The 15370-nt window shown below is 38.8% G+C and overlaps 1 protein-coding gene across 26 annotated transcripts in view; it reads left to right on the top strand.

Annotated features, from left to right (window-relative positions):
• SNX7 (sorting nexin 7) overlaps nt 1–15370 on the top strand; it is a 306908-nt gene that overhangs the window by 21272 nt on the left and 270266 nt on the right. For 25 of the 26 annotated variants that reach the window (XR_014844668.1, XR_014844667.1, XR_014844669.1 and 22 more), the window contains exons 2-4: nt 7634–7816; nt 14148–14258; nt 14622–14786. Coding sequence is in view for 23 of the 26 variants with exons in the window: in XM_085023877.1 (XP_084880003.1) it covers nt 7634–7816; nt 14148–14258; nt 14622–14786 (459 nt within the window). In the remaining 3 variants the exon portion in view is untranslated. Of the gene's footprint in view, nt 1–7633; nt 7844–14015; nt 14259–14621; nt 14787–15370 lie in introns of all 26 variants that reach the window. The other variant, XM_085023886.1, reaches the window with a different exon arrangement.

Below are 15370 nucleotides of genomic sequence, written 5' to 3'. Positions count from 1 at the left end.
ACTTGAAAACAAGGAACAAAAGAGCACCTCCTCAATAATATTGCTACCTGGTTTAAAAATAGGCAAGAAATAGACCAAACTCTTCAGGGTCAGTGTCAGGTTTACATAAGACAACTTACATATAAAGCCTTTAAAAGGCAGACAGTATGTACCGAACATTTATTCCTCTTTTATCCTCCTCTTAATTCTCTGGGATTCAGATGGAGTATGAGTTCGCTGAGCTTCCAAGTGAGAGGACTAAATCTCTGAAAAGTAAAGTGAGTTGACCTGGTTAGCATCGCTAGTATATATCTAACCTTGAACGAAGTTTAGTTCTGCCTGATTTCAGAGACTTTTTTCTTTTAAAAGACCACCTTTTTTTTTTTTTTTTTTAACTAGAGGGGGAAATTATGTCAAATACAGTTATGTGAAAAATTTCTATCATCGGTATATAGCTTGAGAGTGCACAAAACCTGAACAAGTCCAAGTACATTCAAGGCAACACAACGCTGTTAGAAAATAGAAACAGGAAAAGGGATAAATAAATTATGATATATGCATACAAGGGTATATATACTACATAGCACTGGAAATTATGTCAAACATGATTAGAGTGTTGTATGCCCCTTTATAGAACACGACACAAGCTGGCTTTTCCCCCAATCACATTTTCAGCAGTGTTCCACAGAAGGCCTTTCTCATTTTTTATTATTGTTATAAGCAGGCAGATTGGAAGGAGTTGTAAACCAAAACACAGCTGCCGAGTCTAAATTTAGGCCCATCAAGATGAGTGTCCCTCATAACCACACGGTTTCTCAAACTCCTTCCACTTTAAGTTGCGTTTTCACCAGATGTCTCTTGGTGTGCGTGTTTCTGGTACATCAGCAATTTTATTTGCATGGCCTTTTCATGCCAGTGTTCTGATTTATCACACTTCTCACATTGATTTTTTTTTTTCCCCCTCTACTTGTAAAAAGAAAATAGCTGTTTGTGCACAGATGGTGGATGTGATTTTGTTTTATCAGAGCGATTCATGTTATATTTATGAGATGTTCCTAAGTAGCAGCTTCGTGAGGGGTATTGAGGAAGGACAGCTCTTAGGTCATACCTCACATTTCACCTGTTGCTGGTGGTTTTGGGGGGGATGTATCTCCTGAGTACTCGTGTATTGGCAACCCATTGTTTAAGTTTCAGCTGTGTGTGTATTTCAGGCGTAGAACGTTGGAACAAACCATTTCATAGCATTAACGGAGGGAAGCAAAAACATTTCTCAGAAATTACTGAAGTTGACTGTTAACCTTTAAAAAAAAATAATAATGGAATGGAGCAAAGATTAATACATTTTCATTGTAATTCCTTCCTTCCTTTCCACCCTTGTTTCCTCCCGTAAATATTTACCACGTACAACTCTCGGTAGAGAAATGCTCTTCTTTGCTAGGGCTGCCATAGCAAAGCACCACAGACGAGGTGTTTGCCGCAACCAGAAATGTATTGTCTCATGGTTCTGGAAGCTAGAAGTCTGGAATCAAAGTGTCAGAAGGGTTGGTGGTTCCTCCACAGGGGAGGGAGGTAGCATGTGTTCCTGGCTTCTCCACTTGGCTTGGAGACGGCTGTCTTTGCCCTGCATCTCAAAACACGTCTTCCTTCTATACATGTCTGGGTCCAGATTTCCCCTTTTGGTCAAGATATCAGTCCTATGGCATCAGGACCCACCCCAGTGACCTCATTTTATCTTGATTACCTCTAGAAAGACCCTGTCACCCAATAAGGTCTCCGTCTGAGGTACTGGGGTTAGGATTTCAACACAGTGAATTTTGAGAGGACACAGTTCAACCCACCACAAAGGCTTATAATAAACCAAAAGTATCAACAAGGAAGACCCACCCTTACTTAATGTGTTAGTGGCTTTGTCAATTGAATTCCATTATTATGCCATCATAATGCTAATGTCCATTTATTTCAGTGAAATCAATTAAGTGGTTTCTCTGATGGTGAGTATTGCTGGGTTGGAGTAAGGATAAAAGACAATAACTTCCTGAAACAATTTGGCTCACTTCTGTGTTATACATATTCAAATCTCAGCCTGAAACTCAAGATTTTTTGTGCATGTCTTTATGTGAATGTGTTCACTCTGCTGGCTATAGGGAAGGTATTTGGTGTTATTTCAGAAATGGGGATTCACCATGCAGGTAATTTCCCTTCTGCTTTAATCTCTTGAAGGAAAAAAAAAAAGAGATGTATCTTCATTGAGTGACATATCATAACATAACAGACATACATCCAAATGCTAAGAATGAACAAGTGCATAAATGAAGTTGAGGGCAGGGGGAGAAAAAGGGAGAGAGAGATAGCAGGTGAAAGAGGCATGTGTTCTTGTGGAGGTGAGACCTTTGTTTGGAAAGAAGAAATTTTAACGATCCATTTCTCCTGAAAAGCATCAACTGAGAGGATTACATGGAGTTCTTTTTGGTTAATTACGTCTTTGGATCTTCTCAAACACATGTTCTTCACTTATTCATGTCCAAATGTAAACCTTTTAAGTACTGTCAGTGTATTTTCTTTCCCTTTTCTTGAAGCAAGTATAAAACGCTTTGGATAGTCAGTTTTATGGAGGTTTTAAGAATGTTTTTGAGTGATTCATAGTCATTTAAATCCTTCTACTGAAATCTTGGATGTTGCTAAATTTCAGCCTGTAATTTCCTTCCTTTGCTGGAGGTTGAAGCATATTTTTATGACACCACACTGCACTCATTGGAATTGTGAGCCTTTGTAACGTTCATGCGGATCTTTCCTGCTCTACAAAAGGATGCATTTTAAGCAGAAGAAATAGAATGCTAAATTATGTAGTAGGTAAAAGAAGAGGGTTGTGGTGAGTTAAGAGGGTGACTACAAAGAATGCCAAAGCCCACGGTTGTGTGCACCGTCAGTGAAATTTGAAGCATGATTGCCCATCAAATTAAAATTTGTCAGCTTAAAAAACTGCTCTTTGTACAAAATGGTTATTGAGAGAGATTTTTGTACATTAAGGTTGCACATTTATTTGGAACGTCTAAATTCCGTTTTTAATGACTGCTTAGTATTCCATTGTGTTAGCATCCCATAATTTATTTTGACAATCCCACTGCCATGTGATTCCGCATATTCCTTTAAATTGCCTATTTAACTGTGCAATTTTGATCCGTTAAGAAAAAAGAATCAAATAATCAAATGTAATCCAAGTTTTTCTGCCAAAAGGGCCCTAGACAACTCCTTTACCTGTATCACAAAGGTTCTTACTGTTTCTGGACGCATCCGATATACAGTGTTGACTCTAAACAATTGAAAAAATTCAGAATAATACATGTTTATTTTAGCATATATGGAAATATGGAAACTCTAAATTTATTTTAGAATATTTGGAAATAAAGAAACTCAATATTTTAGAATATTTGGAAGTATTAAATGCAACACCAGTGCCAACACCTGGCATAACTTCTGTTAATTCCTCCGTATAGCTTCTAAGTTCATGAGCCCGCACACATTGTGAGTGAGCTCTTTTTCTTTCCTACCCTCTGGCCTCCCTCTGTCATACATACACAGAAACATACATACATGCAGTAGAACCTGGTTGAGTACAAATCATATAAGCTGCTATTTTTTTCTTAGCCACATACTATCAACCTCTTCCCAAGTTACTTTATATTCTAGATAGACCAAAATTTATTTCACTAAACTTCTGTTGTGAGACATGTACCGTGTCCATGTCTTTGTGTGTCTGATCGACCCGGCTGTAGTTGGTCTTTTCTTATTTGGGCTAAATCATGATTAACATACATATTTTCTAGCATTTATATCCTGTTTTCTAAATACCAATTTGCTCTAAAAGGAACCAAAGCGCCTTGGAGAAATGTCTGATTCCATGACTGGAGCAGGGAACAGATAAGGTACATCTGAAACATCTTGACATGCCAGAAAATAAAGTGCTCAAGGAATAACGAAGACATGTCAAAATCACACAGATGTCAGACTCCCCCGCTCCCCCCGCCGCCCCAGTGTCGTGCAGCAGCTTGACGTGGGAGCTCAGTTCCCAGACCAGGAATTGAAGCTAGACTGCAGTGGCGAAGGCACTGAGCCTTAACCATTAGACCACCAGGAAACTCCATACTCAGTTGCCAGCTTTAAGGGGCTCCTCCTAGGCAAGTTTTGAACCCTTAGAACATCTATATAAATTATGATATTAATGGATTATAACCCATTGAGTAAAATAGGCCCCTGAGTCTACATAGGACTCATATAATTAATTGACTAAATAAATAGTCTTCAAAATATATTTGTTGTTTTGACATGAGGAATGTAACAAGGAACAAAAATACCTAATAGAGTTCTGAATTTGCTTCCGAGGAACATCAACTGGTAATAGCAATACTGGAGCAGGAGATGCTGCTTTTTTGCTTTTACTTTGTTTCATTTTTGTATTAAGCCTTGTGGAATGCCTTGACTCTTGAAAGCTATAAATATGCTTTTTATTTTGAAGTCACTTTCAAACTTAAGAGTTACATACCACAAAGAACCTCGATTTCCAGTTGTTACCATTTTGCAGCACTGTACGTAAGCTGGGTAAATTGGAGACGCGTCTTGCTGCTCATAAATAGGTCTGTGTGTAGTTTTTGAAAACAAAGACACGCTTCTACATGATCAGTGTTAATATCCAAATCAGGAAATTAACATTGATGTAATAGGATATTCTAATCCACAGATCCTTTCAACATTTTCCACTTGTCCCAATAATGTGCTTTAGAGAGAGAGAGAGGAAAAAAAAAAAAATACTCTTCTCCTTTGGTACAGAATCCAGTCCAAGATCCTATGTTGCATTTGGCTGTTGTGTGTCTTTGGTCTCCATCAGGCTGGATCAGTTCCTCATCTTCCTCTTTCCATCATTTTTGAAGCTGTTTTAAAGGCAGTGCCTCATCGATTCTTTTTCCCATTCTTTTCCCATATAGATGATCACAGAAAGGATGTGTGTAACTGAATCCCTTTGTTGTACAACAGAGATTATCATAGCACTGTACATCAACGATACTTGCATAAAACTTTAAAAAAGGAAAAAAATCAAAAGGGCAAAAAAAAAATAAAGGCAGTGCCTCCTCCTCAAAACATGTACATCATCTTAATGTCACCATTTTTAGTTATAGTCAGGATTTAGAACAATTTATTTTTATTCAGAATCAAGCCATTTGGAGAACTATGATTACGTTTTCATGCTTGTACTTTTGGTTTTCTTGAGAGTTCATCATTCATTTCTTTTTTTTTTAAATCCCTTCCTTTCTCCCTCTCTTGTTTCCCCTCCCTCTTGGCTTTTTCGAACCAATCATAATTCATCTAGGAAATCTAACATCACCTGCTAACTTGTGTTAGGCTTACCTGTATCAGGTATTCTGGTCTGCCTGCCTTCCTCCCTCCTTCTCTCCTACCTTCCTTCTTTCTTTCTCTTTCCTGCCTCTCTAGCTTCCTTTATTCTTTCCCTCTTCACCTCTCTGCCTTCCTGGAGACTCTTTTTGGTCCAGTCTAAGTTGGACCAGCACTTTCACGTTGCCCGCTAAGTCTGCTGCAAAGCTTTCAACCTAGAACATTCACTATCACCCAAGGAATTTCCTTTCGTTCTCTTTGCTATTAAATCTCCTGCTTTTGAATCCTATTTCTTCTTTGGCTGTATGCCCTTATCTTAGAAACGTGAAGAAGCTTCCAAAGAATGGGTTCATGGGAATGACTTTTTTAAAAAAATCTTTCATTTCAGAAATGGCTTTCTTCTACCTGTATGCTTGAGTGGCAGTTTGTCTGGCTATATAGAATGCTAGGTAGGAAATATTTTCCTCTAAAAATGTGGAAGCTATTTTTGAGTCCCTGGTGTTACCATTGAGAAATCTAAAGCCATTCTGCTTCCTGAGGTGTTCCTGTTTATATTCTCTCTGGAAGCTTTTATGAAATGAAAAATCCCTACTCTCAAGAAGTGTCATGGTGACGGTTGCTTGTAGGAGAGCAGGCCGCCCCACCACTGCCCCATTCATTTTGAGGAGACCTGATAGGTCCTGTCACCCTGGAAACCCTTTGGATCAGAGGACATTTTCTCTTCCTCATTTTCTGAAATTCTTGTCATTTGGGCACTGCCCGCCCATATCCTTTAATTTTTAAAAATACTTTTCTCTCTTTCCATCTTCATGTTCTTTGGGGTCAACTTAATTCTTGAGTTCTATCTTTGAGAACTTTCTGTTGATTTTTATTCCTACTGCCATATTTCAGTTTTCAGGAGCCTTTTTAAACTGGTTTTTCGGATGTTCTCTGAATTTTTTTTTTTTTAAACTGGTTTTTCGGATGTTCTCTGAATTTTTTTTTTTTTAACACCTGTTTTCATTCCTGAGTTTGATGTCATTCTTACCGCAGATGATTTCATCTATTTTTAAAGCATGATGTTCTCGGTTTCATCTGCTTCCCATATTCTCTTCGTCTGTGACTCTTTCCCGTCAGGCTTTCCACATAGTGAGATGTTGGGTGGTTCCTACACCAGGTATGAAGAGCTGCGTAGACATTCAGCGCACATGGGAGGGGCTTCCCTGGAGGGTGATTGTACAGACTCTTGGCTGGTTCCTTAAGGGGCATCTACTATCAGTTGTTTTTGGAATGATCAGCTAAGAGAGGAAACATCCAACCAGTTTGTGGGGTTTTGCACATTCTTGGGACCAAATGAAGAGAAAGGGCTGGATTATGGTGGGGTTTTTTGGGTCATTTTAGGACCACACCTGGGGCATATGGAAGTTCCCTGGCTAGGGGTCGAATCGGAGCTCCAGCTGCTGGTGACGCCACAGCAACGCCAGATCCAAGCTGTGTCTATGATGTACACTGCAGCTCATGGCAATGCCAGGTCCTTAACCCACTGAGGCAGGGCCAGGGATCAAACCAACATCCTCATGTATACTAGTCAGGTTCCTTACCGCTGGATAGATATATTTTTTAATCTAGTGTGTAGTTCTTTTCCTCTATAGCTATGTTTTCATAGTCCCTCTCTCTCCCTCCGTCCTGTCTGTTGCCCTTGTGTTCACAGACACTCCAGAAAGTAAATTTCTAGTTTTCTGCAAAATGGGGAAAGAAAATTCACCTGATTGCATGGGATCGGTGCGGGAATCTGAAGTACTAACTCTTTATTTTATTAGCTTTCCACTAATCCTCCAGGTTATCTGTACCAGTCTTCTATGTCCACAGGCTTCTGTTGCCCCTAATCCTTGAGTCTCTGGTTCTGTCATACATGTGCCTTCTTTTCCTCCCTCTCCACTCTCTCCTAGGTTTAGTTTAGCTTTCACCGTACTTCTTTTCAGATACCTTCAACCATCAGATTTCCAGTGTCCAAAATATAGTTACTTTTATTGGCTGAGTCTCTTTTTCCCTTGATGGTTTATGACTTTTAATGCCTTTTTATCTTGTCTTGTTTCTTTACTGTCATTTTTAAAGTTGGATTTCAAGAGGAAGCAGAGATAAAAATACATGTTCAACATACCTTTTTTAACTAGGAACCCAGTTATCCTTTTTGTTCTTGACATATTTGATTAATATTTGTGGTATCTAAGAAAAAGAGGATTTTAACTTTTTTTCCATAGATGGTAATTTTTGAATGCTTTGTCCCTAGGATGCCTCATTGATGGACATGAATTCCTTCAGCCCCATGATGCCCACATCCCCTTTATCAATGATAAACCAAGTCAAGTTCGAAGATGAGCCAGATTTGAAAGATCTTTTCATTACAGTTGATGAACCCGAAAGCCATGTTACTACAATTGAAACTTTCATTACCTACAGGATTATCACTAAGGTAAATATCGAATGAACATTTTCTTGAGTACAGTTGCGTCTTTGAACTTTTAGAACTGCTTCTTGTTGACTTTGACATTCCACGTAGACTCTTAGCTGAACTGACTTCTAGTCTTCCCACCGTTTTGAGTTCGACATTGCATCTTACCTATGTTCTGTATGAAGTCATATTGACTTGAGTACCAGTCGCTTGTATTTTGGCAGCTGTGCTTCTTCAAGTGGGAACCTTGACAAGGTTTTTGTTTGCAAATTATAAAGAAATATATTTGGGAAAGAAGAGCCTCAGTTGGCTAATAAAGAAAACGACTAGTTAAAAACATGATGTAGTATTTTGTATTCACATTTCTTCTGAAAAATTCCAAAAATCATTTCGTTTTCCCAATAAGAGCAAGTGGCCACTTTATCCTATGTGTGAGATACTGTTCGCTGTTTAAACATAAGGAAAGAGAAGATCTAGAATTCAAGTCTCCTGAATCCTAGAACAGGGCTCTGCAAAAAGACAGTTTTCTCTGACAAAGTAAAACCGCCATATAGTATTATCTCTCTTTTTTAAAGTCCTTTGTGTGATATCATTGTTCAAGAATTCTGTTTATAGGGGTTCTCAGTGGGGCTCTGTGGGTTAAGAACTCACCTAGTATCCATGAGAAGAATATGGGTTCCATCCCTGGCCTCACTCATGGGTTAAGGATCCAGAGAGCTACGGTTAGGTCGCAGGTGCAGCTCTCCTTGCATGGCTGTGGCTGTGGTGTAGGTCGGCAGCTGCAGCTCTGATTTGACCCCTGGCCTGGGAACTTCCATATGCTGCATGCTTGCTGCTCCCCTGCCAAAAAAAAAAAAAAATTATGTTTATATAATATTTTATTTATGAAGTCTCACCCTATGTCTCTTTGTAGCTCTGAAGCTTTTGGGACTTCTACGTATAATCATGTCTTCCAGTGCAGCCTTCACTTTGATGCCATTTCTGTTGCCTTAAAGATGTATCTACCTGTTCTCTTCACTCAGACTCTTAAAATCCTTCCTCGGTGCCTCATGTGCCTAGGGAACAAAGTACGGGCTCCTCTGTGTGACACACAGAGAACTTCCCAGTCTGGTGCCACCTGCTGTGTGTGACTCATGTCTTACGCCCTACCTTTAATACTGCTGTTCTCCACGCCTGTAAAACCACTTCTTTTATCTGAACATTCGGTCTCTTGCTCTCCTCTAACTTCGCATAGGCTCTTCCTTCTGTCTGGAATGTCCTTTCCACTTTTAAACAGAAGAATTGCTGTTTACTTTTTAAGCTACAACTCAAAAGGATGCCTGCTCACTCCTCTGTCCCCACAAGTTGAGAGCCTATTTTTTCTTCTGTTTGCTCTCACTGTTCTAACTGAACTTGTCAAGAATATAAGACATCAGGAGTTCCCGTTGTGGCACAGTGGTTAACGAATCCGACTAGGAACCATGAGGTTGCGGGTTCGATCCCTGGCCTCGCTCAGTGGGCTGAGGATCCAGCGTTGCTGTAAGCTGTGGTGTGGGTTGTAGATGTGACTCGGATCCTGCGTTGCTGTGGCTCTAGTGTAGGCCGGTGGCTACAACTCGGATTTGACCCTTAGCCTGGGAACCTCCATATGCCACGGGAGTGGCCCAAGAAATGGCAAAAAGACAAAAAAGAATATGAGACATCAGAGTCAGTGTAGTGAAGAAATTAAAAGCCTATATGAAATACTTCTAAGTCTTGGTTTTTTTTTTTTTTTTGGTAATCTATAAAACTGAAATGATAATAGAATCTGATTCTGTAGAGTTGCTGTGAGAATTAATTGAGGGTAGGTAATCAGTGTAGAACACGTTAACAAAGTGCCTGACACATAGTAAGTATTCCGTAATTGCCACCTACCTGTGTGTAGGTCACTAACTGTGTTTACTTGTATTTATTCCCAAGGAGCTTCTCAGGGAAGATAATTGTATCTTAAGTTGTCCATAACTCTAAATGCAATCCCTGTGATATAGCAAGTAAGCAGGTTAACCTTTTGGGGAATGTGTGGAGAAATTTATAGTATCAGTCATATTGGGAGGCTGGAAGCATGGACCTGAATCCTGCCTGCTCCCCTTCCTTGCTATTTAATTAACCTCTCTGTGCTGTTTCCTCATTTGTAAGTAAGATAATACTACTAACCTCATAGGGTCTTTGTGAGTATTTAGTGCATTAATCCAGACATACTGCTAAGAATAGAGCCAGATTTCTCCCGTTACTACTGGTATAATTATAAGCATCCATTTTCATTATCCTTTCTAGCAAAGATTTTGTGAAACCAAATTATTTTCCCCTCATTTGTTTCCTTCAGAAAGACACTTTATAAGCCACCCTGTGGATTTCATATAATTCATATAAAGGAACATACAGAAGTTCCCCTCTGTTAACAGTGGTTAACAAATCCAACGAGGAGCCATGAGGTTGCGGGTTCGATCCCTGGCCTTGCTCAGTGGGTTAAGCATCCGGCGATGCCGTGTAGGTCGCAGACGTGGCTCGGATCTGCTGTGGCTGTGGCTGTGGCGTAGACCAGCAGCTGTAGCTCCAATAAGACCCCTAGCCTGGGAATGTCCATGTGCCGTGCCCTGGGTGCGGCCCTAAAAAGACCAAAAAAAAAAAAAAATTACAGTGTGCTAAACGAACCTTTACTGTGAGACTATGTGCCAGGCAGTGTTCTAACCACTTTATACATATTGAGTCATTTAAAGCTCATATCAGTCCTAGATCTTATGACTTAGCCCTATTTTGTGAGTGAGGACACTGGAACTCAATAACTTGCCAAAGATTGCACAACATTGTGGCGAGCTGAGATTTAAATCTAGAGAGTTTTCTTTCATAGATGTGTATTTTTCTGTTATACTTTTGTGCAGTATGTGATGATGGCCAACTTTCTTTCAGCTTGACTTTTATGAACTAAGTCCCTTTGTTCTACATCTGATTGCTTTTACTACATGCTAGTATATAGACTATATATATTAAAATATGCATTGCAGATACAAACATATAAACATTTAGTACATGTATATTATGTTATCAAGCATAGTCTTTTCTGTGTCATTTGCCAGTCACCATTTATTTACTCATATATTCAATAAAGTTTTGTTAAGTTCCAGCAGTGTCCTAGGCCCTGTGCTTGTATATCGAGACTACACCAGCAATCAAGAGAGACATACCCGGAGTTCCCGTCGTGGCACAGTGGTTAAAGAATCCAACTAGGAACCATGAGGTTGTGGGTTTGGTCCCTGCCCTTGCTCAGTGGGTTAAGGATCTGGCGTTACCCTGAGCTGCGGTGTAGGTTGCAGACGCGGCTTGGATCCCGCGTTGCTGTGGCTCTGGCGTAGGCCGGTGGCTACAGCTCTGATTAGACCCCTAGCCTGGGAACCTCCATATGCCGTGGGAGTGGCCCAAGAAATGGCAGAAAGACCAAAAAAAAAAAAAAAAGATAGATATACCCTCTGCCTTCATGGGGTTTTCAGTATAGGGGGTGATGGATGTTAAACAATGATGTGTTTAAATAATTAATTATATTATAAATACTAAGAATACAGAATTTTATGAGCATGGGTACTCTGTCTAATTTGGGGGTGCAGAGATGGCTACCTTGGGAAAGTTTTCGTTTTAGAAAAATTTGTTTTCTTTTTTTTTTTTTTTTTAGGGCTGCACCTATGGCATATAGAGGTTCCCAGGCTAGGGGTCGAATCAGAACTGCAGCTGCCAGCCTATGCCACAGCCACAGCAATGCAGGATCCAAGCCGCGTCTGCAACCTACACCACAGTTCAAGGCAACACCAGATCCATAAATCACTGAGTGAGGTTAGGGATTGACTTGTGTCCTCATGGGTACTAGTCAGATTCGTTTCTGCTGAGCCATGATGGGAACTGCTATTTTTAGAAAAATTTATATTCATGGCCACTAACGTTATAAGGATAAATGCACATACTCATATGCCCACATTCACACGGGCAATCACCTACTTAGGAATACTTAGGGCTGACCTGACTGTAAATAATTGTATCAGGAAGCCCATGTCCCTGGCATCTAGTCCCCTTATGGGAAGTTACCCTTTGTCCTCCAGGTGATGTCTGAAGGGATACTTGAAAGAGGTACTTTGTCTTTCTGAGATCTAGAGATGTGCCTGGCCTTAGGACAGGGAGGAGTAAGAACTCGGAGACTGAATAAGAGTCTTGCCTCTCACACCTGCGTCATGAAGACAAACTCATAAATGCCACCAATATGCACTTGAGAGTTAAAGTATATTTGTTATTCTAAGATTCCTTTTCCCTCAAAAACAGTTTTCTAAAGTCTCTGATCTTAGAGTAGTTGTTTGCCCTTGACCGAAGGTCAGTATTTGTTGAATAAAGTGCATTTTGAGGTGTAGATCACATGAGTCCCTTGGTTCTTAATTTCAAGATCCCATATTTTTATGGTCAGACCTGAAAAATTAAACACCACTTCTGGTTTCCCTTTCATGGAAAACTGTGTTCTAGATTAGAAACTAGGGATAAAGCTTCCAAAGAGTAGGAATAACAGAGTTTGATGACAATTTTCCAGTTTCGAAATGTCTTGTGTTCTAAAACGTTAATTTGTAGAACAAATAATATATAACTGAGAACCCTTTAGAAGTGCAGTGAAGTCTTTGAGCAGGAAGAAAGGATGCACTGTCTTTAAGGCTTGTATGTATCCCCTGTTTTCATCCGTTACTGTAGGATATTAGAGAACTCTTCAGTCAATGGCATAGTCATAAGGACAGAATCAACCAATTATTTGACTTGATTTTTACATCTTCTTCCTGCCAGAATTTATACAGCATTCTTTTATGTTTACTTGGAGATTCTTCAGAACACGTAAAGCTCAATCTTATTTTAACTGCTTAGAGTTTGAGTGTTTTTATTGTTAATGCCAGTTTATTTTTGGAAATCAGTAGTCAACCTGTGCATATGTGCTGGTATGAGGAGGTGTTCAGTAAGGGTGTTTAATGAGTGACTCTAGCCATGGTTTGTGTGCATATGTATGTATGTGTGTGTCTTTGCATATATATGCACACATACCAACTTGTATATATATTGTTAAACTGTGTGTCTGCTAGATTGAGTTTTCCTGTTTTTACCATTTCCATAACTTGTACCATTTTGCATAATAGTTAAGATTTCATGGTGTTTTTTGAACATGTAGTTCCTTGGACTCCTGCATCTCATTTACTTCCACTTTTCCACTAAAAAGGGAATGTTTTGCTAAGATAATATTGTATGATATTCTAAACACCCATTTTACGAGAATAAACCTTGGCAAGTATAGTTCTTGTGAGCCTTATTTTATGACAATTAAGATCGCATCTTATTTTGACTTAAACTGCTTAATTTTACAATTGTGTTCATCTCTGTGGGTGTTTGATAGTTCTGGTGAGTGTGAAATATATAATGTGTTATTCCATATTTACTCCTCCAGGAAAATCTCAAACTTAATGTTACTGTGTATAATTTTCTTAAAAAATTATACAAGTTACCTTTTTTTAAAATGAGAGGTGAGTGTGCCTTATCTAAGGCATTTTTTGTATTTGTCTTGGAATTCAGGTAACAGGAGTGAGGTTGATACTGTACCCATGTTTTTCTTGTCATATGGGTTGGAGTAGATTTTTGGTTTGTTGAGAACAGATATTTTAATGTATTTGCTTAATTTTTAGGAGTTTAAGCATGCAACTCAAAATAAAATTCCTTGAGAAATGACAGAAAGATTTTTTTTCTTCACATGAAATTTCCATTAATAACATTTTTAAACCGTGGTAAAATCTCTCTGTATAATGTTAGAATTTTCATATACTAAAAGCAAATTTTAGCAAAGCAATTCATTTGAGCAAATTCCAGGAAAACATTTTTTTTTTCTCAGTTATGTTCAGGTTATTTTCCAAATTGCAAAAATAGAACTTTCCTCAAATTCTGAATTCTGATCATCTTGAGAAATGAAATATACTTGAAACCTAAATTCGGAACGCACTTTCCTGTTAGCAGGAAAGTCATGCCAAAGATAATAGTAGTTAAAATCTTGTGGAAGACAGATGGTTTCTCTAAGACAGATTTTTCAGTTTGGATTTTAAATTCGAGCATGATGTTTGCTTTCTTTCTGGAAATACTGGAAAGTGTGCTTTGTTTCATCTGCTACATGAATTGATGACTGCAAAAAAAAAAAAAAGTACAGGCTGACAAACACTGAATAATTAGAATTTGTTAGTTTTTGAGACCCATTTATTTCAGAATGTCTAAAATAACTTTGGGCAAATGTCTTCTGTCTTACATTGCATGTGCTGTGATTCTCTTCGACCTTCTCCAGACATCTCGTGGGGAATTTGACTCCAGTGAATTTGAAGTTAGGAGACGTTATCAAGACTTCCTTTGGTTGAAAGAAAAACTTGAAGAAGCACACCCCACTCTGATTATTCCCGTACGTTTACATTTTTTTCTTCATGGAAATAGCTGCCATTTTGTCTTGTGAATCGTTAGGGAGCCGAACATCCAATTTCAGCCCTTTAAGTCAGTGTGATTCACTTATCTCAGAAACATTTGTTTTTAAACTTTTCAATCGATGGGCAGATTTGTTTTTTTTTTTTTTTTTTGAAACTATTGTACTGTGTTCAACTTTACAGTATTTGGCTCTAGCACTGTGAATTTTGAAAAATTATTTTTATAAGAAATGATCACATGTTGAAAGAGTCTTCCAAAAAAGAAAAGGTGTAGAATTCCTGATAATCCTATGCCACATAATGCTCAGATGCTTTAAAAAAAAATTTTTTTTTTTTTGGCCCAGCCATTGCCAGAAAAGTTTATAGTGAAGGGAATGGTGGAACGCTTCAACGATGACTTCATTGAGACACGCAGAAAGGCGTTGCATAAATTTTTGAACCGAATTGCTGATCATCCAACTCTAACATTTAATGAAGACTTCAAAGTTTTTCTTACGGCACAAGCTTGGGTAAAGAATTTTGCGTATACTCATAGTATCTCCTTTAGTATCTGTGTGTTGCATATAGGTTGTATGCTTCTTCTTTTTTACCTTTATAAATCAAGTAGCAATGTCCTTGAATTATGATGGATTTTATGCATAGGAGTGTTATCCTTCAGATACAACCCGGAGTCAAGTCTGCGTAAACTTATTATGGAAATCTTTTATCTTTCTCTCATATATATAACTCATATTTCTCTTGGTAGCTGTTGTGTTTTTGTTTGTTTGTTTCTTGTTTCCTTTTCTTTCTTTCTTTCTTTTTTTTTTTTCTTGTGGCCAGGGTACTCCTTGCATATATACCCAATACTGAAAAATACGTAAACATTTTTTTTTTCTTTATACAGTTGCACCTGCAGCATGTGGAAGTTCCTGAGCTAGGGGCTGAATCAGAGCTACAGCTGCTACACCTCAACCAGGGTAACACTGGAACCCTGATGCATCTGCGACCTATGCCACAGCTTGTGGCAATGCTAGATCTTTAACCCACTGAGTGAGGCCAGGGATTGAACCCTCATCCGTGTGGACACTGTGTTGGATTCTTAACCCACTGAGTC

Source organism: Sus scrofa, chromosome 4 (assembly GCF_054392235.1).
Source record: "Sus scrofa isolate SSC_HxYL_T2T_F1_AM1 chromosome 4, Sscrofa_HxYL_maternal_Yorkshire_Landrace_v2.0, whole genome shotgun sequence".
NCBI lineage: Eukaryota > Metazoa > Chordata > Mammalia > Artiodactyla > Suidae > Sus > Sus scrofa.
Note: the sequence above shows the minus strand (reverse complement) of the source record. Positions and strands in the feature narration are given on the sequence as shown.